At 55.9% G+C, this 21,926-nt stretch overlaps 8 protein-coding genes across 8 annotated transcripts; 5 read left to right on the plus strand and 3 right to left on the minus strand.

Annotated features, from left to right (window-relative positions):
- Positions 1–240: 240 nt before the first annotated feature.
- VTJ04DRAFT_5742 (uncharacterized protein) lies at positions 241–2,786 on the plus strand (the record flags this gene model as incomplete). Its single annotated transcript, XM_069363890.1, has 4 exons — positions 241–699; positions 846–1,050; positions 1,137–1,598; positions 1,675–2,786. The coding sequence occupies 4 exons, from the start codon at positions 241–243 to the stop codon at positions 2,784–2,786; spliced, it is 2,238 nt and encodes a 745-aa protein (XP_069217771.1).
- Positions 2,787–3,664: 878 nt separating this feature from the next.
- VTJ04DRAFT_5743 (uncharacterized protein) lies at positions 3,665–4,981 on the plus strand (the record flags this gene model as incomplete). Its single annotated transcript, XM_069363891.1, has 3 exons — positions 3,665–3,836; positions 3,893–4,588; positions 4,653–4,981. The coding sequence occupies 3 exons, from the start codon at positions 3,665–3,667 to the stop codon at positions 4,979–4,981; spliced, it is 1,197 nt and encodes a 398-aa protein (XP_069217772.1).
- A 454-nt stretch (positions 4,982–5,435) lies between these two features.
- Positions 5,436–5,790, plus strand: VTJ04DRAFT_5744 (uncharacterized protein; the record flags this gene model as incomplete). Its single annotated transcript, XM_069363892.1, has 2 exons — positions 5,436–5,585; positions 5,647–5,790. 2 exons carry the CDS (start codon positions 5,436–5,438, stop codon positions 5,788–5,790), a joined length of 294 nt encoding a protein of 97 aa, XP_069217773.1.
- Positions 5,791–6,918: 1,128 nt separating this feature from the next.
- VTJ04DRAFT_5745 (uncharacterized protein) lies at positions 6,919–8,312 on the plus strand (the record flags this gene model as incomplete). The annotated part of the gene is made up of 3 exons (XM_069363893.1): positions 6,919–8,090; positions 8,148–8,223; positions 8,289–8,312. 3 exons carry the CDS (start codon positions 6,919–6,921, stop codon positions 8,310–8,312), a joined length of 1,272 nt encoding a protein of 423 aa, XP_069217774.1.
- Positions 8,313–8,585: 273 nt separating this feature from the next.
- Positions 8,586–9,263, minus strand: VTJ04DRAFT_5746 (uncharacterized protein; the record flags this gene model as incomplete). The annotated part of the gene is made up of 1 exon (XM_069363894.1): positions 8,586–9,263. One exon carries the CDS (start codon positions 9,261–9,263, stop codon positions 8,586–8,588), a length of 678 nt encoding a protein of 225 aa, XP_069217775.1.
- A 702-nt stretch (positions 9,264–9,965) lies between these two features.
- Positions 9,966–10,503, plus strand: VTJ04DRAFT_5747 (uncharacterized protein; the record flags this gene model as incomplete). Its single annotated transcript, XM_069363895.1, has 3 exons — positions 9,966–9,998; positions 10,148–10,175; positions 10,355–10,503. The coding sequence occupies 3 exons, from the start codon at positions 9,966–9,968 to the stop codon at positions 10,501–10,503; spliced, it is 210 nt and encodes a 69-aa protein (XP_069217776.1).
- Positions 10,504–10,676: 173 nt separating this feature from the next.
- On the minus strand, positions 10,677–13,118 carry VTJ04DRAFT_5748 (uncharacterized protein; the record flags this gene model as incomplete). The annotated part of the gene is made up of 1 exon (XM_069363896.1): positions 10,677–13,118. One exon carries the CDS (start codon positions 13,116–13,118, stop codon positions 10,677–10,679), a length of 2,442 nt encoding a protein of 813 aa, XP_069217777.1.
- Positions 13,119–17,515: 4,397 nt separating this feature from the next.
- On the minus strand, positions 17,516–19,308 carry VTJ04DRAFT_5749 (uncharacterized protein; the record flags this gene model as incomplete). The annotated part of the gene is made up of 3 exons (XM_069363897.1): positions 17,516–18,665; positions 18,724–18,990; positions 19,049–19,308. 3 exons carry the CDS (start codon positions 19,306–19,308, stop codon positions 17,516–17,518), a joined length of 1,677 nt encoding a protein of 558 aa, XP_069217778.1.
- Between the last annotated feature and the right edge of the window lie 2,618 nt (positions 19,309–21,926).

A 21,926-nucleotide genomic window follows, 5' to 3' on the forward strand; every position in this document is an offset into this window, starting at 1 on the left:
AACCGATATTGCCCAGCTGGAACCAACGAGCCTGACTATGAGAGGCAACCCCCTGCGGGAGCTAGCCGCCGACGGCTGAGCCACAATGATGCATGTGTTGGGTGGCTTAGGAGTCTTGCGCCCAAGCCTCGTATGGACCCTTTGAAGCAGGCGATGTCCGAATTATTTCTCTGCTCTCATCTAACACATCTTAGGTTTTGTGTCTAACTTGACTTACAATTCGACCGGGAGAACATCGAAATGACTCTCCCAACATATTTCCAGAAACGAGTGCGATACGGCATAGATGAACGGTGCGATGATTCTAGGCTCGAAGTCTTCCGTGCCGATCGTCGCCCGAGAGGAGCTTCCGACCTCGTCATCCAACATGCCCAGGATATACCGCATGATGAGGTGGTCCCATCCACCACTGTCCCCACTCAGCAGAGGGCGGAATATAACATCAGTCAACTCGAGGATTTGCTGAGAACCTACATCACAGAGAGACTGAGGATCCGAGTGACGACGTTTGACGATGAAGGCTTGTGCGAGAAGATTCAAGCAGCGGAGAAGGCATACGCGAAGAGTAAAGACACGCGGTGGCATAGGTTATGGTATAAGGTGGGCGAGAAAAAGGAAATCGCAGAACCATGGTTAGACTTGATACCGGGTGAATACGGCTTTGGTGTTCTCAAGGCAGGAGTCGCAGTTGCATTGAATGTAAGCTACTTTGTTATTATTACACTTATTATTTCTTCCCTCCTTTCCTCTTTTTCTTTGTTTTCTTTTTCTTCTTCTTTTCCCCAAGAATGATCCCATAAACCCTAAGAATTCATAGCTGCTGACATCATGCCAACAAATCACAGCTGGCAGCATCCTCAAAAGAGAAACGGGATAGAGTCTTTGAGGTCTTTGAGACTCTTCGCGATGCTCTCGACAAAGCGCATCCCGACCGTGCCCAGTTCCATGATGACCCGGGTGTCCAAAAGGCTCTTGAGGAGACACGCGAGGTTGTTGTCAAAGCCGTGGAAGACATTGTTACGGTTCTCTCCCTGTCCGGGGGAGCATTCAGTAAGCCTTCTGTCACTCTGACCTACCTTTTCAGTGATGGTTTCCAGCTCCAGTTTGGCTGACCAAGTTTCTGCTCGCTCACCCAGGGGCCAAACTCAAGTCCAGAAAAAAGGAGTCAGGAGAATCGCGACCAACGCTGGACAGCATCCAGAAATCCCTGGAGAACCAAATTGATAGATACCGGGATGCTCTCGACCAGGCTTGCCGTCACTCCATCCAGCAGTCCCGACACCTGAATTACTTCAGCGCCGCGAACATCCTTATGGTCTCCAACGAGGTTGGCGATGTGAAGCGTACACTCCACTATGGCGTGGAGAACATGACCGTAGTGGCTGAGGATGTCCGTCACATCAAGCAAACGGTTGACCAGAATGTCCTTCAACATACGGAGGGTCTTGATGAGATCCTGCGAGCTGTCCGGGACCAGAGGGATCAGCTACAAAAACTGTCAGAAACCCAGCAAAGGCTTGCGGAAGGACATGAAAGGCTCGAAGAGGTCAACAATCTGATTCACTCAATTCATCACCGGTTTGTCAACGCTCAATACGGTCGGTTTCCTCTTTTTCTCCAGCCCTTGAACGCCAAACTCGGAGTATCGCCCCAAGGGCTGACTTGCAAACATAGGCCATCCCGCCATCACAAACACCACAGAAGCCGGTGCGACGCACTACCTTTTACCAGGCACAAGCCAGGTCATGGTAATATCTTTCGCCGACCTTGTTTCCATCCTCAGTGAGCCTTGCTGGGCCCGGGAGCACCCGCATCAGTTGCCCAGCTTACATCACAACTTGCAACATCCCAGCTTGGATCTAGGCGATGCTCTCGCAGAACAAGCCTCCTTATCGGTCGAATCCCAGGGGCAGGCCAACCGCATCCTCTGGCATCCACGCTTCCGCGACTGGCTGAGCGGTGGTTACTCCGACCTTCTCCTCATCGATGCCAACCTCCCCGACCAGGAGTCTGCCGTCTTGGCCACGTTATCTGCCGTATCCGTGTTCAATGCGGTGCTGACCACCGCTCTGACGGCGGCACAGTCTCGCAACGCCGCGCTCGGCTGTCCAGCTCCGCTCATCGTTATCGCCCACTTTTTTTGCGGCCTACATGCCTCCCAGCACGATGCTCATGATCCGTGGAACGGTCCTGCCGGGATGCTTCGGTCACTCATTGTTCAGCTGGTGTCGCAGCTCGAGGCCCTGGATGATGGCAGCCCTGAGGACTTTTGGGGTTCCCTTGGCCTATGTTTGGGGGGCGAGATTGATCACGACAGCTTCCTGGATGGTCTCGAACACCACGAACTTGGCGCCTTGTGCCTGACGTTACATGAGCTGTTGCGTGGCTTCGCACCAGGAACGCAGGTCTTTCTCGTCGTGGATTCGATATCGAGTTTTGATGTCACGCGGATGTTGCCAGATGTTCGTGTTATCCTGGACATGTTCTGCCAGATCATCAACGACCCAGATATGCCACCGATTGTTAAGATCCTACTAACGTGTCCCGGCGAGAGTTCACGTGGAATCTGGGGGATGTGGGTGTTCAGACAAGATGCTAGCAGGCGGATATTGTTGGAACCGTATGAGGGTTCACCAGAGGAACTTGAGGAAGACTTGCAACATGAGTTGATGGGGTTTGGGGGCCATCCTAGGAAACCCGCGGCTGGGCGGAGGTTTGACAGGAGCTACTATGACTATGAGCACGACGGAGGAGGTGAGGACTCATTCTATCGGTGGCAGGATTGAACAGTACTAGGCTGGGTGACAAGTTGGGATAATGGCGCAAGCCCAAGATGGACTTTTTGACCAGGTCACAATGGCTGGTAGGCGGTGGGTGCTGTATGTACATGGATCGGCCTGCCCATACGATGCGTCGGAAATCACCTAGCCTCTCCTACCTATCATTATCGTGTTCGATGAATTTGTCTTGCTTGTACACAAGCTTCCCTCAACCTACCTAGGAGCTCCGCAGAGCGGGATTCCCTTTCCGATTCCCCATCTCGCTCACCTCCGGCCCGAATACAACTGAGCGGGTTGAGGGTGGTGGCCCGTCTTGATCCGAGTACAAGACAACCGCCTTCACCGAACCGGGGCTAGAAGTGTGGACGGGGTCTGGTAGCTATTCTCGGCGCTCCTCCAACCGTCCCCACGGAGCCCCAGATTCGGCGTGAGCTCGTCGATCCAAGCCACTCCGTCATCCTGATCGGAGCATCAAGCACGCGCGGCAAGCCGGAGCACCACCAAGAGGGCAACACAACCGCGTCTATACGCCGGACAAGCCACGCTGCGATTGGGCGTCTGCCCTTTTTTTCTAGAGCTTCTCGTGCTCATGTCGGTTGATCGGGGAGCATCCCGCAGCGACTTCTTCCGCGTCCTAGATTCGGTGCTCGGCACAACATCCCCCCTCCATGGCGTAGCATTTTGCCGGTTCAGGAAACCTGGCGCCTGGGGCTGACTGCAACGGCAACCTGGTTGGTGGGAACATCCATGGGATGCCTGAGCAGGGGTAATAGAAATACTTCTGGCTATAAATCAGCCTCGCGCCTGGATGGGCGCGACGGGCCCCGTCGCCATGTCGTTCGTGGGAAGCCCTCTCCGGACGGTCTCATAGTGAGTGGTAGACAATGGGTCGCCTCTTCACCTCGACAACGCTGGCCCTCCTAGCAGCCGCCCCGGGCTTCATCCCCGGTGTGCAGGCGCAAGCCCCGTTGTACGGGCAGTGCGGTGGCATCGGCTACACGGGGCCGACGAACTGCGTCGCGGGCTCCGTGTGTACAGCGTGGAATGACTGGTACCGTAAGAACATGCTTGGCGGTGAAGAGAAGTAGGGTCAGAGGCTTATACTGTCATAGACCAGTGCGTTCCCGGTACCTCGACCAGCAGTAGCACGTCAACCTCGTCCTCAACCTCCAGAACCACCGTCGTGACCACCACTACAACCCCTGTGACCACATCGACCTCAACATTCAGCTGGGTCTCCACGTCCTCATCGACGTTCACCACAGCCACCAGCACCAGGACCTCAAGCTCAGCACTCCCAACCAACACGGGCGACCCGTGTTCGCTGAAGTTCCTCATTACCTTCGGTGACTCATACTCCCAGACGGGCTTCGATATCACGGGCACCAAGCCTTCGACAAGCAACCCCTTGGGCAACCCGCCGCTGCCCGGATGGACCGCCAGCGGTGGGCTGAACTGGGTCGGCTTCCTGGCCTCGCAGTACAACACGTCGACGCTGCTCGTCTACAACTTTGCCTACGGCGGCGCCACCACCAACGCCTCGATCGTCGAGCCCTATCGCGAGGATGTGCTGAGCTTCATTGACCAGGTCTCCCTGTTCAGCGGCAGCATTGCTAGCAAGCCCAGCTACGCCCCGTGGGGCGACAACGCCCTCTTCGGCGTCTGGATGGGCGTCAACGACGTCGGAAACTCGTGGTGGAAGGAGGATTATGAAGAGATCCTGGAGAGGGTTATGGACAGCTACTTCGGGCAGCTGCAGATCTTGTACAACGCCGGCGCACGCAACTTCGTCCTGCTCACTGTGCCTCGTAAGTTGCTGACCTGCTACACACATCTCGGAAGTCATTTGACTGACTGACCAACTTGCCCCAGCTATCCATCGCACGCCGATCATGATGCTTGAGTCGGCAGAGGTGCGGGCTGCCGAGGCAGCGGCCATCGACAAGTACAATGAGGCTCTGGCCACCCGGCTTGCGGCTTTCAAGGCCAAGAACAACGACATCTCGGCCAAGATTGTCGACACTGCCGTCCCCTTCAACAAGGCCCTGGACAACCCTGCCGCCTATGGGATCCCCAACGCCACGTGCTGGAACAATGACGGCACGTCGTGCTTCTGGTTCAACGACTATCACCCGGGTGTTACGATCAACAGATTTGTGGCCCAGGCCGTGGCGGATGCTTGGAAGGATAGCTACTTTTGAGCGACCTCCCTGGAGGGGCTTTTGAGTAATACCACCAGAGCCTTCCTCCCGACGGAGGACTTTCAAAAAAGAAACAAATGTTGACAATTGGCATGATGTTCATGGCGAAGGCTTGACGGACCCGGCCAAGTTGGCAACTGTGTGACCCTTGTTTCGCATGCTAGCCACGTTTTCCCGTCTGTGTTTGACACGGATATCTCTTGGCTGCCACAACAATGGCAACCAGGTGATGTGTTGTGGTTTTGATAACGATGTCTCTTTGTTTCGTTGTATTCCGTGGACATTGCTTGCTCAAAGCCTCGCTCAGAGCCCGAGTCGTTCGTCACCTCCCACGATATCGTTAGAGCTGGAGAACACTCTCCCACTCTACAGCCAGAAAAGTGTCAACCCCGTCTCGCTTGTCGTCGAGGAGATGTTTCTCTTCCCACAACCCTCCTCAACCAGACCATCCATCATGATCGCTCGCCGTCCCAAGTCGGACCAACAACTCTCCCCTCTAGTCCCTCGTGGCAACGACGACCGACACACGGGCATTTCCAACGAAGTGGCCGACGTTTTTGTGGTCTTCCTCGCCTTCTACTCTCTTATCGCCTGCGTCTTCGGCGTGAGCTACGTCCACCACCGGCGCTCGCTGCTTGAAACACCGACTGCTGACACTGGACAAGAAAGAGTTCCGACAGCAGGCCGTGGGCAAGCAGCGAGGTCGGCGCGGAGCGGTGGTGACGATCGGGTCCAAGGAGCGCAACAGGGGCATGACGAACAAACCCGTCCAAAGGAGAGCAGACTCCGCCGCTTGTGCCAATATGTAGGCTTGTTCCTTCTCGGCTGGGCATGGCCTGTGTTTTGCTGCTTCGCCTGCTGGGATTGCGTTAGAGCCGGTACCACAGAAGGGCGGATGGGGAGGAGGACGAAGAGGGAATGGAAGAAGCAAGTGAGAAGGTTATGGAAGGGACTTCAAAGGCGGATTAAGAGACTGTTCAAACGAAAGCAGGAACTTTCACCACAGCCAGCGGAAACACCGGAAAGGAGGAGGACCGTTCGTTGGGAGGATGAGCTCCCTGATACTAATACCGATGGCGAAAGAGAGAGACAGTCTCTATGGAGGAGGCTTCGGCGAGGATTCCCTTGGATCGGAACTAGCACGGGCCATGATGAAGAGGCGGTAGCAGAGACCACAACAACAACATCCAGGATCGCGCTTGAACGAAGGGGTGAAGGGAGGAACAATACGGACGCCAGGACTGCTCCTGGAGGACAATGTGCCGTGAATGCTCAAGAGCATCAAACTGCAAACTCGGCCAACGCAAGGGGCCAAAATGCAGATTCGACCAGCATCCCAGGTTCATCTAGCGTGGACAATAGGAGGCTGGTTGTCTGGGGGAGGAGCAAGAGTTGATGTTTGACATGTTTTGCCCTCCACTGATAGAGCAGAAAGCTGGAGAATGTCGGCTCGTATTGATAAAAGTTTTTAATCGTATTATTGTATGATTAATTCCCAGCCTGAAGGAAACCGCTCGACCTGCACTGATATGATGTTGACAATCACACGCTCATGAGTGTTGCGTTCAGAACACATTGACTGCACACAACCGTGTGTGATAGAGCCTATAATGTGTCGTCGGCGGTAACCAAGTTTGTATCCAGTTCATGTTTTGACGTTCCCGTCGGCCGAACATACGCCGCCCTGGCCCAATCGGGCAACGGGCCGCTACGCTCCGTGTGCCATCACCGAGATGTAAGTCCAAGACAACTATGAATCCTTCGCCGCGGGCACCCTTCGCGGTGATATTATGACCTCATTATGAACGTCACCATCCCGAGAGCTAACTAAAGCGACGAGGACATCATAACCCGGTGGCTTCAATAGGGCACCTTCTCTTGCCCCTCCGACCGCCCGGTATGTCCATCGACCTAACCCTTTCCTGAAACTATTGAATATGAAGCTACTACTCAACCTTCCCTCCCTCCTGGGAGTCCTGTGCGCCTCAACGCTCGCTGCCGCCGCAAGCCTCACTCAGATCACCACCCCCTTCGGCCCCAACCCCCAGAACGTTTCCTTCTACATCTACGTCCCTGACACCCTCCCTCCGAACCCAGCCATCCTGGTAAACCCGCACTGGTGCCACGGGACGGCGCAGCAAGCATACGCGTACTCGCAGTACGCAACCCTGGCCTCGCGTCACGGCTTCATCGTCATCTACCCGGGCAGCCCCAACTCGGCCGACCAGTGCTGGGACGTGTCCAGCCGGGAGACGCTCACCCACGATGCCGGCGGCGACAGTCTGGGCATCGTCAGCATGGTGCGCTGGACGATCGACCGGTACCACGCCGACCCTCGGCGCGTGTTCGTCACGGGCGTCTCGTCCGGGGCGATGATGACCCAGGTCCTCCTCGGGGCGTATCCGGATGTGTTCGCCGCGGGAGCCGCCTTCGCGGGGGTGCCCTTCGGCTGCTTCGCCGCGCCGGGGAATAACTCGGGTCAGCACGGCTACTGGAACGCGGACTGCGCTGAGGGGAGAGTGGTACGCTCTGCCGAGGAATGGGGTGACCTTGTGAGGGCCGCATATCTGGGATACCACGGGTGGCGGCCCAAGGTGCAGCTGTTCCACGGCACGAACGACGAGATTGTCAGCTACGTGAACCATGTTGAGGGCGTTAAGCAGTGGGCCGACGTCTTGGGGCTGGACGAGACCGCCCCGGCAGCTGTGGTGAAAGACACGCCGTTGCCCGGGTGGACAAAGACTGTTTATGGCGAAGGGGGATGGCTGGAGGCTTACAGCGCCGAGGGCGTGCCGCATGATATCCGTGTCCAGGAGACCACGGTGGTCGAGTTTTTCCAGCTCGACTGCGCAGGAACCGGATGCTTCTCTTGGGGTCAGGGCAGCCCAAATGGTGGATCGTCATCTGGCTCCGTCACACCGATATTATCGACATCAACCGCCGTGACAGCTCCACCTCCGTCAACGCCAACAATGCTCAGTACAGCAAAGACGCAGAGACCAGAATCCATTACGTCGACCACGAACACGGGCGATCAGACACCAACTCCGACCACGCCTACCGCTGGTTGCACAACTCGTGTTGGCGGTGTCCCGTTGTGGGCGCAATGGTAGGTATCCCCTGATATTCGAAGTTTAGGTAACAATGGCTGACGATTGTATCGTAGTGGTGGTATGGGATATATTGGTCCTCAGCAGTGCGCAAACGGCGTGTGCAAGTCGTATAACCCGTACTTCTCGCAGGTGAGTAACGAGTCTCTGTGATCCGACGTCTCTAGCGACTCCTAACTGATTTGTCTCCGGCGCAGTGCGAACCGACCTCGTGCCCGTGAGGCTACTACTGTGTGGGGAGGTGATCTGGATTGGTCAAATGATCTTGAGATGTGTTCTTTCTCTTGCCATTATCCTAACTATTAACTCATTACTATACCAGACATCCGCCAATATAACTTTTGATAAGACATTACTGATTGTTTGACCCCAGAGAATCCAAAAGAGCCTTAACAAGACCAATAATAATAGAGTGGTTTTCCCGACATCCCCTTCACCTCCACAACTCCACGTCCACAATCTGACTCCCCTCGTCATGCCGTGTCCGCAATCCCTCAATCAGTATCACTATCCGTAGGCGTCAAATCCACCTGATCGGGGCTCAACCCGCCAGTTCCCGGAGCCGCAACGGGGCGCGGCACGGCACGGGCCCCGACCCCAACCGCACGAGGCTTGATCCATCCATGTCCACCACGATGACCGCCCCATCCACCTCCCCGACCACCTCCCCAACCACCGCCGCGATGACCACCCCATCCACCACCTCTGCCTCCCCAACCTCCATGACCACCACCCCATCCACCACCGCGTCCACCCCTACCGCCACCACGCTTGCTCAGCGCCGCATCCTCCTCACCCTCATCAACAGCAGCAGCAGCAGCAGCCCGCGCCTCCAGATTGGTGATGTAAGAGTCAAAAACGTCCGCGGGGACGCGGATCCAGAAATCACCGTCGTCGTCGTCGTCGTCGGTGGTGTCACCAACATCAGCAGCGGCCGGAGCGGCAGGAGCAGCAGCAGCACCGGCGGCGTCAGTCACGGGAGTTGCGGCTGCGGCTGCGGGTGTGCCGGCATTGTCCTTGTTGTCATCTCTGGCGACGACGGCAGGGAGGACGTCGCTCTCCCCGCGCCGCGGGAGGACGTCCCGCGGCGGTTGGGTGGGGTGGTCGAGGACGTGGGTGGGAAAGAGGGCGAGGGCGGAGAGGAGGAGGAGGAGGTTGAGAGTCGAGTGCATCAAGAGGGATTTGTTATGTGGTTGGTCTTTGGGAAGATTGAGTGGCTATTGGTCAGAACCTAGTTGTCTCTAGTGAAATGTTTGTTTTTATTATAGAATTAATATTGTTGTCATCTGTTTGTTGTTTGTGGTAAAGCTGTGGATATTCCTAGGTGTGTTGTGAAAGGTACCTGGTATGATCGAGGTCAGACAAGAGAAGAGGAAAGAGGGAGCAAGAACGAAATGGGATTCAGAAACAACTTATCTCCGGCTCTCAACCTCTCCTGACTCAATCATGATCCAAACAGTCGGGGTTAATTCGTCATCGAACAGGAGACTGTGACGTTATGGGATCTCTGTCTCGCTGTTGCAGTTACCTATCTTCGATCGGAACGCGGGTAGACGCTGAGGCAGGATCATATATATCTCGTAGTTTGTATCAACTAGGTATTTGTTCCCTCAGTGAGGTAATGGCTTTGCCTCAAGCCTGGTCTGGACCTTTCTCCGGCTGTTCCTCTTCTCAGGAAACAGGAAAGTATGCCTCTTCAACTGAGATATGACTCTGTCTCGATACGCTTAATACCTCTCTGGTTCAAGTCCTATGGATTTCCATGACTTAAGTCAAGTCACCTTACCCACAACGATATTAATGGATCAATCCAACACACACTTCACAATTGGGTCTTAAGATCTCTTCATCCAACCCTGGGCCCAGCCCACTCGATGTCCGGGAGGTGGCTATTTGAACTGTACCAGGTATTAGCTTCGAATCCTGTCAGCGCTGCTCCAGAGGAGAGATAGTGCTGTGGTTTCTTCTGCTCGACACCACGACAACGACAACCACCTGATTGACCGTTGAGTTTCTTGTTACGTGGCAACTCGCTTCTCCAACTCGGGGACTCAAGATCCCTCAAATCGGCGACTCAAAAGGGCGTAGGATGCAGATCAGTGACGTTTCCATCACCCCATTCTCCCTCAACTCCTGACTCAAGCAACCACAAACTCACCTCACGTAAGTGCACAGCGATTATTTGTAATAGTAATCCTTATTGCGCGGCCCCAAAATAACATTTTGTATTACCGAATAGCTTGTTGCAGCTCCTAATGATGAGCTGCTAACAAAAGCCAACTGACAATTACCGATGACATGACACGACCGGATTGCAAGGCGGTGTTTGCAAAAGGACACCGCCTCTCTAGCCAATTCTCTCCTCAGGTTTCACGGAACCACTGTTTTCCAACCCGACCGTCAGTTGTCTAAACATGATATACCCTCATCAAAAAGGAGCAGCGCAGATTTGACGTGCAAATAATTCAGACAGCCGCCCCAACCCATGTATAGTATCCTTAACCCTCTTCACTTCCAAACCACGTGCACAACTCAAGACATCATCCGAAGGGTGGATACTGGAAACAAAGAGAAAAAAAAACAAATCAATGCGCCTGAGTGCCATTCGTCAGAGGGGTATGCTCCGTGCCATTAGTCAAAGGCTGGGGCTCGTTGCGCGGCACCAGGACCGTCAACTCGTACGTCTCCCCAGGCTTGATGTCCGTGACACGCTGGCCCGGCAGCACCTGGTCGCCCAGCCGGACAACCACGTCGTCGACGTCGGCGCGGCGGATGTCGAGCTCGAACGTGGCGCCGCGGAACTCGCGGGTCACCTTGATGGCAGGCCACAAAGACGGGAGCTGGGGCCGGATGACCAGGCCGCGGGAGTCGCCACGCAAGCCGCACAGTCCCTCGATGATGCAACGATACGCCCACGACGCGGTGCCCGTATTGAACAGCTGGCTGGAGCGGCCGGCGGTGCGGGGGAACTCGCGCCAGGCGCCGCGGTAGTAGTTGGGCACGAAAATGGGCAGCTGGCCGCGTTGGAGATAGTCAGCCTCGCTGGGGCCCGGGATCAGCTGGCGGAGGTGGGTGTAGGCGCGGTCTTGCTGGCCGCCGAGCTTGTACAGGCTGTAGACGTAGAAGACGCCGGCGTGGTTGTAGACGGCGCCGTTCTCGGCGGAACCAATGGCCTTCTGGGTAACACGGCCGATGTCCTCACGCATCTTGGTAAACGCCGGGGCGAACATTACCAGGCCGTACGGGGTAGTGAGCTGAGCATCAACTTGGGAGATGATGCGCGAGGTCTGCTCCTGGTCGGCGGCACCGGCAAGAATAGCAAAGGATTGCGGATTCAGCCAAATGCGGCCCTGGGGGTCCTTCTTGATGCCAAAAACAACATTGTCGTCAGTGATGCCGCGAGCGAACCAGTCACCGTCCCAGAGGTACTTGTTGGCGGCTTCGTTGCAGTCCCGAGCACCTTCGCGGTACCGGCGAGCCAAGTCGGTGGCGCCTTCGTGCTCGCAAACGTCGGCCCAGAGGTTGAGGGCATACGCCGTAGCCAGCGTCAACCAGCCAGAGACACCCTTGCCCTTGTAGCCAACCATGTTCATGGGGTCGCACCAGTCACCCTGGGCGATGTAGCTGAGACCGCGATGATCGCGCAGCTTAAGCAGGAAGTCCATGGCGCGGCAGAAGCGCTCGAAAACGGTGAAGTTGTCGCCATTCTCGGTGCGAACGCGCTCCTTGAGCAGCCCGTAGTCGCCCGTTTCGGCCAGGTAAACGTCGAGTGTGACGGGCAGCCAGACGCAGTGGTCGGTGTGGGGCACCTGGTTGATGTACTTGAGCTCGGCACCCTCGGCAAGCAAGATACCGTCTGGCATGGCGCCAGTAGCTTCTTGCTGTGACAAGGCGGTGATGAAGGCGCGACGTGAAACGACGGGCCGGATGTAGTTCATACCCATGTTGTCTTGCAGATAGTTCCGTGTCTGCGGATCAGTGGTCAGGCGGTTGACATCGCCGTGGTAGTACACCTGCCGGGGCAGCCAGTGGTTCACAAAGTTGTCCAAGTGCTTGTCCGGGGTCTCGATGCGGAGACACCCGCGGCCGCGCTCCATATAGGCGGCATACTCTTCAGCGGTGCGCAGGAAGGCCTGCTTGCTGAGGTAGCGGGAGCGCATAGTGCGGATCTCGGCTTCGTCGTAGGCCGGGCCGAACATGAAGCGGTACTCGCGGTCCTCGCCGTCAGCGAGGGACACGCGGTACTGGACGGCCGCGGTTGGTGTCTCGTAGCGGGCGTCACTGCAGCTCAGGCTCGGTTGCTCCAAGGCAGATGGGTTGTGCAGGCCGCCCTCGCCCTCGAATGCCTGGTGGCACGCATCCCACGAGTCCGGACGTGTCTCGCACAAGAAGTACGTCTTGTCCTTAAGGAACTTGTTCTTAAAGTAATCGGCAGCCTTCTGGTAAGGGGTGACAGAGCTGGCAACAATGCCGACAAGGTCCTCATTCCACTCGGCCGACTGGTTCATCCACGACATGTAGCCAATGGTGAAGTGAGGGGTGATGCTGAGACGGCGGGGACGACCAGAGATGTTGGTGATCTTGATGGTCCACAGCTCAGCAACATCATGGGTCGGCAGGCTCATGACCATCTCGACCCGGATGCCAAAGTTCTCGACGGCCCAGGCGACATCGCTCTTGCCAGCGGAAAAGACGAAACGGTCCGGAGCGGCGCGAACGGGCTCATGCGGGGCCGAGAAGAGTTGACCGGTCTCCAAGTCCTTGATGTAGACGAACCGACCTGGGTGGTGAGCGTAGTAGTTGGGCTCGGGCTGCATGAAGGTCTTGGCCTCGATGTTCGGGGCGTGAGAGTACTTGGCCGGCTCTGGTTGCATGAATTGGGCCGTGGCATAACCGCGGCAGGTGATCTGGATCATCATCTTTTGGTTCCAGAGAAAGGCACCAGCCTTGGGCATGGCCGTTGGGCTGGTGAGCTCGTAGCGGTTCCCATTGTTGGAGGGACGCAGGAGGGCCGATTCCTTTCTCATGCTGGCGGTGGGGGAGGCGTGTAAGCCAAGGATCGACGGCGAGAGGGAAGAATGGATGAGAGGAGAGGTGGTGGAAAAGGGGAAGATGGAAAGAGGTGGGAAGAGGAGAAGGCAGTGACTCCGTATGTATACGTCCGCCTTGGGAGTGTCTAAGGTTGAGGCAGGGTTGGTGTTTAGGTTTAGGTTCACAAACCAAAGTGTGGTGTTGGCAAGGTGTGGTCCATTCGGACGCTCAAGTCCAAACCGAGGGGGAGGAGGAGGAAAGGCGGGTTGGGAATGCGGGCAGGTCGAGGGGCGCGCGGCGGACCAGCCTCTTCTTTTGAGATGACGGATTTTGGCTGCTTGAATGAGGATGCGGGACCCGAGCCGGCGTCGAACGAGAGACCAAGTGTGAGGAAGAACCTTTTGGGAACAACCAACGTCATGGGACGCGGACGTGACAGGGACCCTGTCGACCCTGTCGACCCGTCGACGCCGGCGCGGGAGGCAAGGTGGTATGGGCAGTAACGTTAGGTCCGCCCACGGCCGTCTCAGCTGACCAAGCGGTCCCAACGATTGCCCCTGGCCCCATGTTTTCTACATGCCGTTTCCAGGGCTGAGGGACGGGAGAAGTGACAAAGTGAGCTTTGTCCTTGAGAAAAACAGCTCACCGCTCCTTTCCTTGGCGCTGGATCGAGAAGGCCCGGATACCGACGTCGCCGGAAACGGGCATCCAGTGAGCCCTTGACTCTGTTGCGGTGATGGGAGCAGCTCTTCTCAATGGGCAGTCTTGGGAGAGCTGGCTGGTCTCTGACAAGAGCTTCCAAGGTGCCTAACTAGAGCTAACTAGAGGTACCTCTGCCGCCGGAAGCTCGTCTGGCCGCCGATGCCGCTGCCGCCAACCGCCGAAAGCACTCCGAGGCCCCATTGTTGATCTTTTGTTGATTAGGGGACGGTGTACTGTCTAGCACTGTGTATGGCTCGCAGCTCATATTACCCGCTGACCGGGGCGTGGCAATGCCGTTGCATTGCTCAGATTCCATGTTCCATTTGTTCCATCAGGTTCAAATTTGTGTTGCTGCTGGGCGGCGTTTTGGGCGACGTTTGGGCTCGAGAGTTGCAAATAGATGCATTGGTCCCCAAAGGTGGCCCCCCGAGGAAACAAAGAGAGCGAAACCCAACCCAACAATTCACAAAGCACTTGTCATGGAATCGAAGTCCGGGCAGGTCCGTCGAGTCGAGACCCACGTTTTCTGCTTCGCCCGTGGGCCCACCCGGTTCCACAGCGGCGTGGGTTCCACATCGGTGGAGACCGCCAAGCCCCGGGGAAAGCCACCCCACCCCCCGTTCGGCGCGGGGGTCCAATTGTCATCGAATTCTCCTTCCACATTCCATGGCTTCGATGCTTCAACCAGGGCCATGGCTGGCTCGTCACTGGCTCGTCACTGGCTGATCGCTGCTGCTCGCTGCTCGTACCTGCCGGAAATCGGAGGGTGCTGACACGGCAAGAGTGTTTTTTGTCTTCCTCGTGACTGCTTCAAAGTCCGTCTTTCCCGCACGATGCCTTTCTTCTTGAGATCTCGCCCTTTCTTTGGGGAGTTGCTATCTGCCTGCTGCATCCCATCTGGCCGTCTCTGCGATCCCGGATGTCAGTCCGAGAGTTACGGCCCACACCAGGCTGAGAGAGTGAGTGCATCAGGTCTGGTCTGGTCCCTCTCAGGCTTCATTTAGGCTTGGTGTTCTACGAGATTCTTGGGCCAGGTCCGTTTTCTCTCGGGTCGGCAATTGCAAGCAGCAAGTGGCGAGAATTGCGCGCATTTCAATCAATCTTTGTCCCTATCTCTCATTCTTTTCAATATGGCCACACATACACGGACCCGCTCCCTCGATTAATTCTACTATTCCCAGCTCTCGTCATTTATTATTCCGTTTGATAAATTGCCTGCCGGCGACAATCCGGGTCCAAGAGGCGACAAGTTCGCTGCCTCATTGTTGCCTCATACTACATAACCAACATGACATCACTTGAAACTTGCTCGGCACAGCTCGTACAGCCTGCATCGCAACCCGAAGCGAGTTCGCTTCCCGGCATCACCGGCAGACTCTGCAGCTGGAGGCGAGTGTAGGCGGCCTCTTTCTTTTCGGTGCGGCTTCTTCGGTAACTACGGGATGGTTGGGAGAACAACAAGGAAAAGATCAGCACCAACAGTTATTCGGATGATCCTCAGCGATACTTGGTCTCAAGACAAGCAACCATCGCCAAACCTTCATCTCATCCTATCTCGAAGGCCACCTCCTTTATCATGCTGCCGCGGCGAGGGTTTTCAAGGTCCTTCCCAGGGACTGGTTCCGACAGTTTGGTGCTCCAGCGGCTCGCTAATCTTCCCCGCAAAAAGGAACCATTCTTGGCAGATGGACGTTACAATTGTCCCTTGCAGCCACTCTCGACATCTGAGTGGTGACGTTGGACCTCCATGAATTCATGTGGACGATAAACGTCGGCCGAGAGATAAGATATCATGCTCACGCTGGCTCATCGAGAACCTTCCTGGCATCGTTGTTGGCGTTGACCTCCTTGTTTCCCATTGGCGGGCCTTGTCTGGTCAGATCTCACGTGTTCGTCTGAAGCCAGGCTTCCGCCCGGTCTCACGGAACGGTCCGTTGATCCGGGAGCTACGGCCACACACTTGGGACGAACGCCACCACAGGTCCCAAAGGCAGAGGACACATACAGTACTATCTGATCCTGTGAAGTCCGGATGTCGTTGAAAGCGATTGTGTCAAACGCGGCCTTCAATCTTGGCGGCGCCCGGAGAATTAGACCTGTCCTGGGTAAGCGTCATGTTCCATATGACTTGTATATCCTACGCCGAGTTTCCCTAGTTTCCTGGCTGGGAGAGCCCACTCAGGCTGTGACACGGATACTCGCATCCAGGGCTTCCTTGCCCTCCAGCAAGATTTGTGGATAAGTGCTGTACGACTATCCAGGGCCCTTCGGGTCTTGGATGGATGCGAGTATCCGACTTGGGCTGGATGACGCTCTCCAGCTGGCTCTCGGCCTCGCCTATGTCCTTGAGAGCTGATGTTTGGGTTTCCAATGTTCTGACATGCTGTGTATCATTGTCCATATTGTTCTACATATGCTTCGGCCTGACTGAGGATCTATCAAGACATCGTGTAACTGCTATACATTTGTTTCGGAGGACGCTGTCATTACCCTACGGTGCTGTGTCAAGGGGCATAGCGATGATGTCGACGTGACCGGCACATTCCTGCTTCAGCCTCCGCTTTCGACACGTCACAGCACAATCTCGCATGCAGACGACAGCTCGCGGAACAGATCCTGGGACGTGTCATGCATTACAAAAGAATGCAGAATGCAGGTATTATTCCGCACAGATTCCATGTTCCTCTCTGCAGACGAAATCGAGATCCTTCCGGCGATCAGGGGCATCATGTTCCCCCGTCTTATGGCACCAGCCACAAAATCGCAGTCGCACAGCTTTCGCTCTGCAGCTTCTATTTCTGACTCTTTCCCCGTCAATGTAGATGTGAACCTCACTGCGACCGGGCCATCGTGGAGCCTCCCTCACTACAGTTTGTCATCAAACGGCCTGAACCTGATATTTCCAGCACTCCCACCAAGCGTCCGAGTACTGTATCGCATGCCGTTGTGTGTCACAACAAGAGTCTTCTTCTTCAAAGATGCTGTTTACCGCATGCCTGATTAAGCGCTCTGGTGAGAGGATGGAGGGAGAGATGGCTGGTGTGTAGTCCGCGAAGACGGGCTCTGATTCGTGAATGGTCAACCCTTCGCACTCGACGACATTTAGAGCACGATTCCTTCAGCTGCCAAAAACACAGGCCCGACTAGTTACACAAGTGAGTCAGGCAGCTAATATTAATAGTCTGTTGGCATCCATAATACACAACGGGCTCAAGTGCTGAAGACTACTTACGAAGTCACACAGCATCGTTAGGCAGAGCATGCCTGGGAAGAGAAGCTCAGATGGCGGCGGGATCCAACTCGCTGGTTGGTGTTACTATTATGCACACTGTACTACTAGGTACAGTACTAGTAGCTATACCAGGCACTCATAGTTTGAGTCCAGGGATGTCAGCCAAGGGGCTGTGTACATACAAATCCGAACGCCGGACTGCGAGAGAGACTCTAGCCCTTTGCTCTCCCCACCACGACATTATCGTCATACACAATCGTAAAGTTCCACCGCCAATCCAATCCGTCACCATCATCCAGAAAGACCGAACGAGGGGGTATCGCTAGCAACATAACCATAGATCATAGAATCATAGAGATAGAGATGGAGAGAGAGACAAGAAAAAGGGGTATCAACAAAGGAGAAGATTTCGTCATATCCAATCCATCCATCCATCCAAAGCTCGTAGCCTCCCTCCACTTACACAGGCGGTACCCTATCCCTACGCACCTCACCAGTGAGGTCTTCCATACTCGTACTCTCGCTGCTCCCCTGCTTCCTGCCACCCATCATCCACACGCCGATCCCGTTCTGCCTCGGCGGCTGATACTCCTGCTGCTGCTGCTGCGGCTGATGTTGATTCTGCCCAGCCTCCAAATCCCCCGCTGCCGTACCACCACCCATACCACCGCCACCACCCATCCGCTTCATCTTCACATCCGTAATCTCCACCACACTAATCCTCCTCTCCCGCCCCGTCTTAGCGACCACCCAGTCCACCGCCCCCGCCAAATCCACCGCGATCGCGGCCGCAAACGTCTTACACGCCGCCCAGGAGGTCACAATGTAGATAATCGCGTTCCAAAACCCTTGCAAGGGAAGCACAAACGCCGACGCGAAAAACAGACTGCGCGAGACTTCCCCGTGGTGCACGATTGAGTACACCCTGTTCGCGGATGATGGGATCCAGGTGATGAGCAGCACCGCGAAGAAAAGGATGGAGCATTTGGTGTAGGACCAGGCGGCGCGGTTGGCTTCGAGGTGGGTGTTGCGGCGGCGGTGGGCCGTGGCAGGGTTGCTGTTGCTGTTGGCGTGGTTGGAGGTGATGGTTGCCGTGACGGTGGGGCCGATGGAGATTTGGGTTGACAGGCGCGGGCGTTTGGGACGGGTGCGTGAGGAGGTGGTGGTGGTGTCGTGGGAGATGGCCGGGGTGATTTGAGGTGCGGTACCGGGTTGCGGGTGGCTCGGGGCGCCGGCGAGGGTGAGGGAGGTGTCGGAGTCGGTGTCCTCGAGAGATGAGCGGGCGTGGGGGGTTGGGCCGTCGGCGGAGATGGTGACGGAGTAGGAAGGGTTCGGGGGTGGTGGTGGTGGAGAGACGGCGCCGGACCTGCCGTCGGGACCGGCGGTGGCGGCGGGCGTTGGGACTTGGATGATTTCCGTGGTTTGTGTGACCTCGGTGGTCTTGAAGTTGAAGGCTGGCGAGAACTCGTTGTTAGGGGAGAAGGGCTCGACAGCCCCTCCCGTTCCGGTGGCCGTGGCGGAGGAGCTGAAGTTGAGCATCTTGTGCCTCTTGCGGTAGATCTCGCGGCCGGCGCGGATGTAGATGGTGAAGGAGATAATGATGGAGACCCTATTCCAACGTCAGTTACCTCCCATGATCTGTGAAAGAGCCTTCAAGCCAAGCTTACCAGATAGGGCCGTAGAACGAGGCGATCCGCCAGATATCCCACTCCGGCTTCAGCCAACACCATAACACCGCATTGCCATAAGGCCGACCCTTGCCCTCCTGGGAGACCCAGAGGAAGGTAAAGCCCGGAATAAAGGGAACTCCGTAGCAGCCGAGGAAGTACCAAATCTCCATCTTCCTCAGCATCCGCGCGTCGTACTTGTGGTAGAAGGTCAGGTACACGTTAATGGCCATCGACATGGCCCAGTAAGCATCTCCTTGCATGAATCTGGACCAATGTTAGCTTGGGAGTCCCTTGAAGGTAGTTGACACCATCCTCAACTTACACTTGAATAAGGAACGCCTGGAGCTGACAACCAAACGAGTCGGTCATGGTCGTGAAGCTCGTCGTCATCAAGGTGGCGACATTGGTCAACATGTTACCGAACGTCGCGTAGAAGACCATGCGGTTGACGGCGCGCTGGCGGAAGGCGTCCGAGCAGATGAAGGTGACGATGACGAAGAGACATCCCATCAGCGAGATGGCCGAGCAGCCTCTCTCGATGGAGATGATGGCCCGCGTGTCCTCCTCCGATAGGCCCTGCATGATGGCGATGATCTTGGGAGGAGGGAACCTCGAATGCTACCGGATGACACCCAAAGTCGCCTTGAGAGGAAGCACTCGGGGCGGGATCTCGCAGATGTGTGTCCACAGCGGGACCACAAGGCCAGAGAGTGCCGCGCTGATGTCAACGTCTGTTGGAGGACAGGTGTGTATGTGCCGAATCAACGTTCCCTCGGGTGGATTGGGTGGGCAAGCAATGAAACGCAGACACGCGGCGAGGGCGGTCGAGGGATGGGGGCCCAGATATCTTTCAATGGATCAAGACTACTACTCTCTTGGGCCCAAGGGACAGGTCACTGGGACGCTGTCAACGCCAGGGCCGCTTATCGACCATGTGACGACACGAGGGCAGAGGGCCATGTCGAAGTAACATCACTTGTTTGGGGATCAGGGGGTATGAAGGAGCATCGTGGGGACTTGGCTGCCAACGACATCTGGGGAAGTTCCTGTCAACGGCTCTTGACAACGTCACTACGGACTTCGTACACACTCCGGACGCCAAGTCGTTGTGGCGTCCTTGGTGCCCGGAGATCCCTCCTCGTCACGGAAATCGGCAGCTGTCTAGTCAACGGATACATGGCCTCAAATCGGTTTGGCTGGACTCTAGATGCATGTGTTGACGCAGCATGTCCGAAATGAAGAGCCCTGTCGGTGTGTGGAAGACCAGCCCCCCCCTTGCTCGTACTCACATGTAAGTCAGAGGTGCCACAGGAAACCCCGGTCTGACAGAGCTCACAGTAAACTCACTAACAGAAACGAAGACTCCTTTTGTTTCGTCAGCCTTTCTGGTCGACAAGGATGGGCTCGGTTACTGAGGATCGCCGCTGCGTGTTGGAAAGTGAGCTGCCAGTTACACTGCTTCATAGCTGGGAAAAGCGAAGAGCTCTCTGGTCAGCCAGTGGTGGTACGGCCTGGGGAGGGTCCCCAAATAGATCAGGCTGAGAGCCAGCCACCTCGTGTAAACCTAGCCCTACTACTCCTCTGTAACATGGTTGGTACCCTGAGAGTTCTCTGTCTCGCATCCCTGAGTACCAGCCCTGATGTCATCGCGAAGTAGTATCTGGCTCATGTTAAAACCCGGCATTTATATGTAAAGATACACAACCATGCATTAGTATGCGATGCAGTCGACAGCTCAATGATGCTTTTTGCCCATCCGATCTCCGGCTGAGACTCGAGGAGATGGATCCTTCCCGTGGAGATCTTGGGGGTGTAAGACGGGATGGCGCCGTTTTGGAGGTTCGGAGTTCGGTTCACCCCCTGGTCGTGTTCATGTCACGGAGCACAGACGCGCACGGGCCGCATCTGCAGCCTGCCAGCGTTGGGGGATGGGAAAACCTGGTTGGCAGGCACATGGTGGCGATGGGATGCTACGCTGCAAGCTGCAGCGTCCGGTGAAGTAGAAAATCATATCGGTTGGCTGCGAGTGGGGGATCAGTGGTGATTCCAAACAGTAGTTGGTTGTGGCGTCGTGTAGAATGGACATACATACAGACGTACTCTACAGTATGTACATAGGTACTCTCTCTGAATGAGGGCTTCGTTGATCGGGCGTCTAGATGTTGGTCTGAAATGAAGAAGGTTTAGACTAGTTACCCGATGTTACCAACATCCTGTCTGACCGCTAAGTAAGTCAACCATTGTCGTGTATTGTGTCAATGCAGAAATCCCATTCCAACGTCTCCAACTGCCGCCGGGCGGCCGCACGAACCGCTGGTGACGGGGTCTCGCAGCCGAAGCTATCACCATTTCCGGCGCACTAGACATGGGGATAGCAAACTAAGTTGGTGGAAACGCCACGTTCGGAGGCCCTCGCCGAAATGGGTACTTCCTTGCGCGCACCCGCTGGCGCAGCTTCAACGGCTGGGGGACCACCTTTCCTGACTTGCTTCACCTTGCAGAAAAGGTGCGGGCGAAGTTCCCGAAGAAGTGGATGTTTGGCGTCGACTAACCAGGCTGCCGATGTTTCGTCAAGCACACGATTCCCGGGACAGAACATTACTCCGGACTCCGAACCTACGAGTGATGGTTTCTTGTCACAGAGCATTTGATGAATGTAGGAATTCAAGACGAGTTCCCAGCACTCCAGGGGCTATATACCAAAATAAAGGGATGCTGGTACCGTAAGTTATGTACATACATCATTGGTGTATGCTGGGAAGGATTCCCATATAGTGACAATATTGATTCCTTTGGGATCCTGAGTCGTTCCATCCAGACGCTTCTGGCAAGTCATCAGGCGATGCGACTTTTCGGTCTTGGCTGGCTGAGGGAGGGAGGTTGTAAGGCTGTTGAACGAGCTGGTGGTGACCCTGGATGTTCGGCGACTTGGGGACACGAAAACGAGGTGGCGTCCGTACTAAGATACTTGACGTCGATCATGCTAGTGTAAGAGAGAGGGTTGCTGGAGTGGTGTTCCTGTCCAGGAGATTGGAACGCCACCGAAGCTTTGGCCATGCGGGGATTGGACTGTACCTGGATCCGCCGTTTAGAGGAGAGCTGCGGAAGATGGTACCGATAGTGCTTCGAACTCCCACGAGCTGTACTTCACCAGCACCAACCAGGACGTTATCTCCGATGGTCAGACCTCCGGTCGTCAC

Source organism: Mycothermus thermophilus (assembly GCF_041956435.1).
Source record: "Mycothermus thermophilus strain CBS 625.91 unplaced genomic scaffold VTJ04scaffold_4, whole genome shotgun sequence".
Taxonomy (NCBI): domain Eukaryota; kingdom Fungi; phylum Ascomycota; class Sordariomycetes; order Sordariales; family Chaetomiaceae; genus Mycothermus; species Mycothermus thermophilus.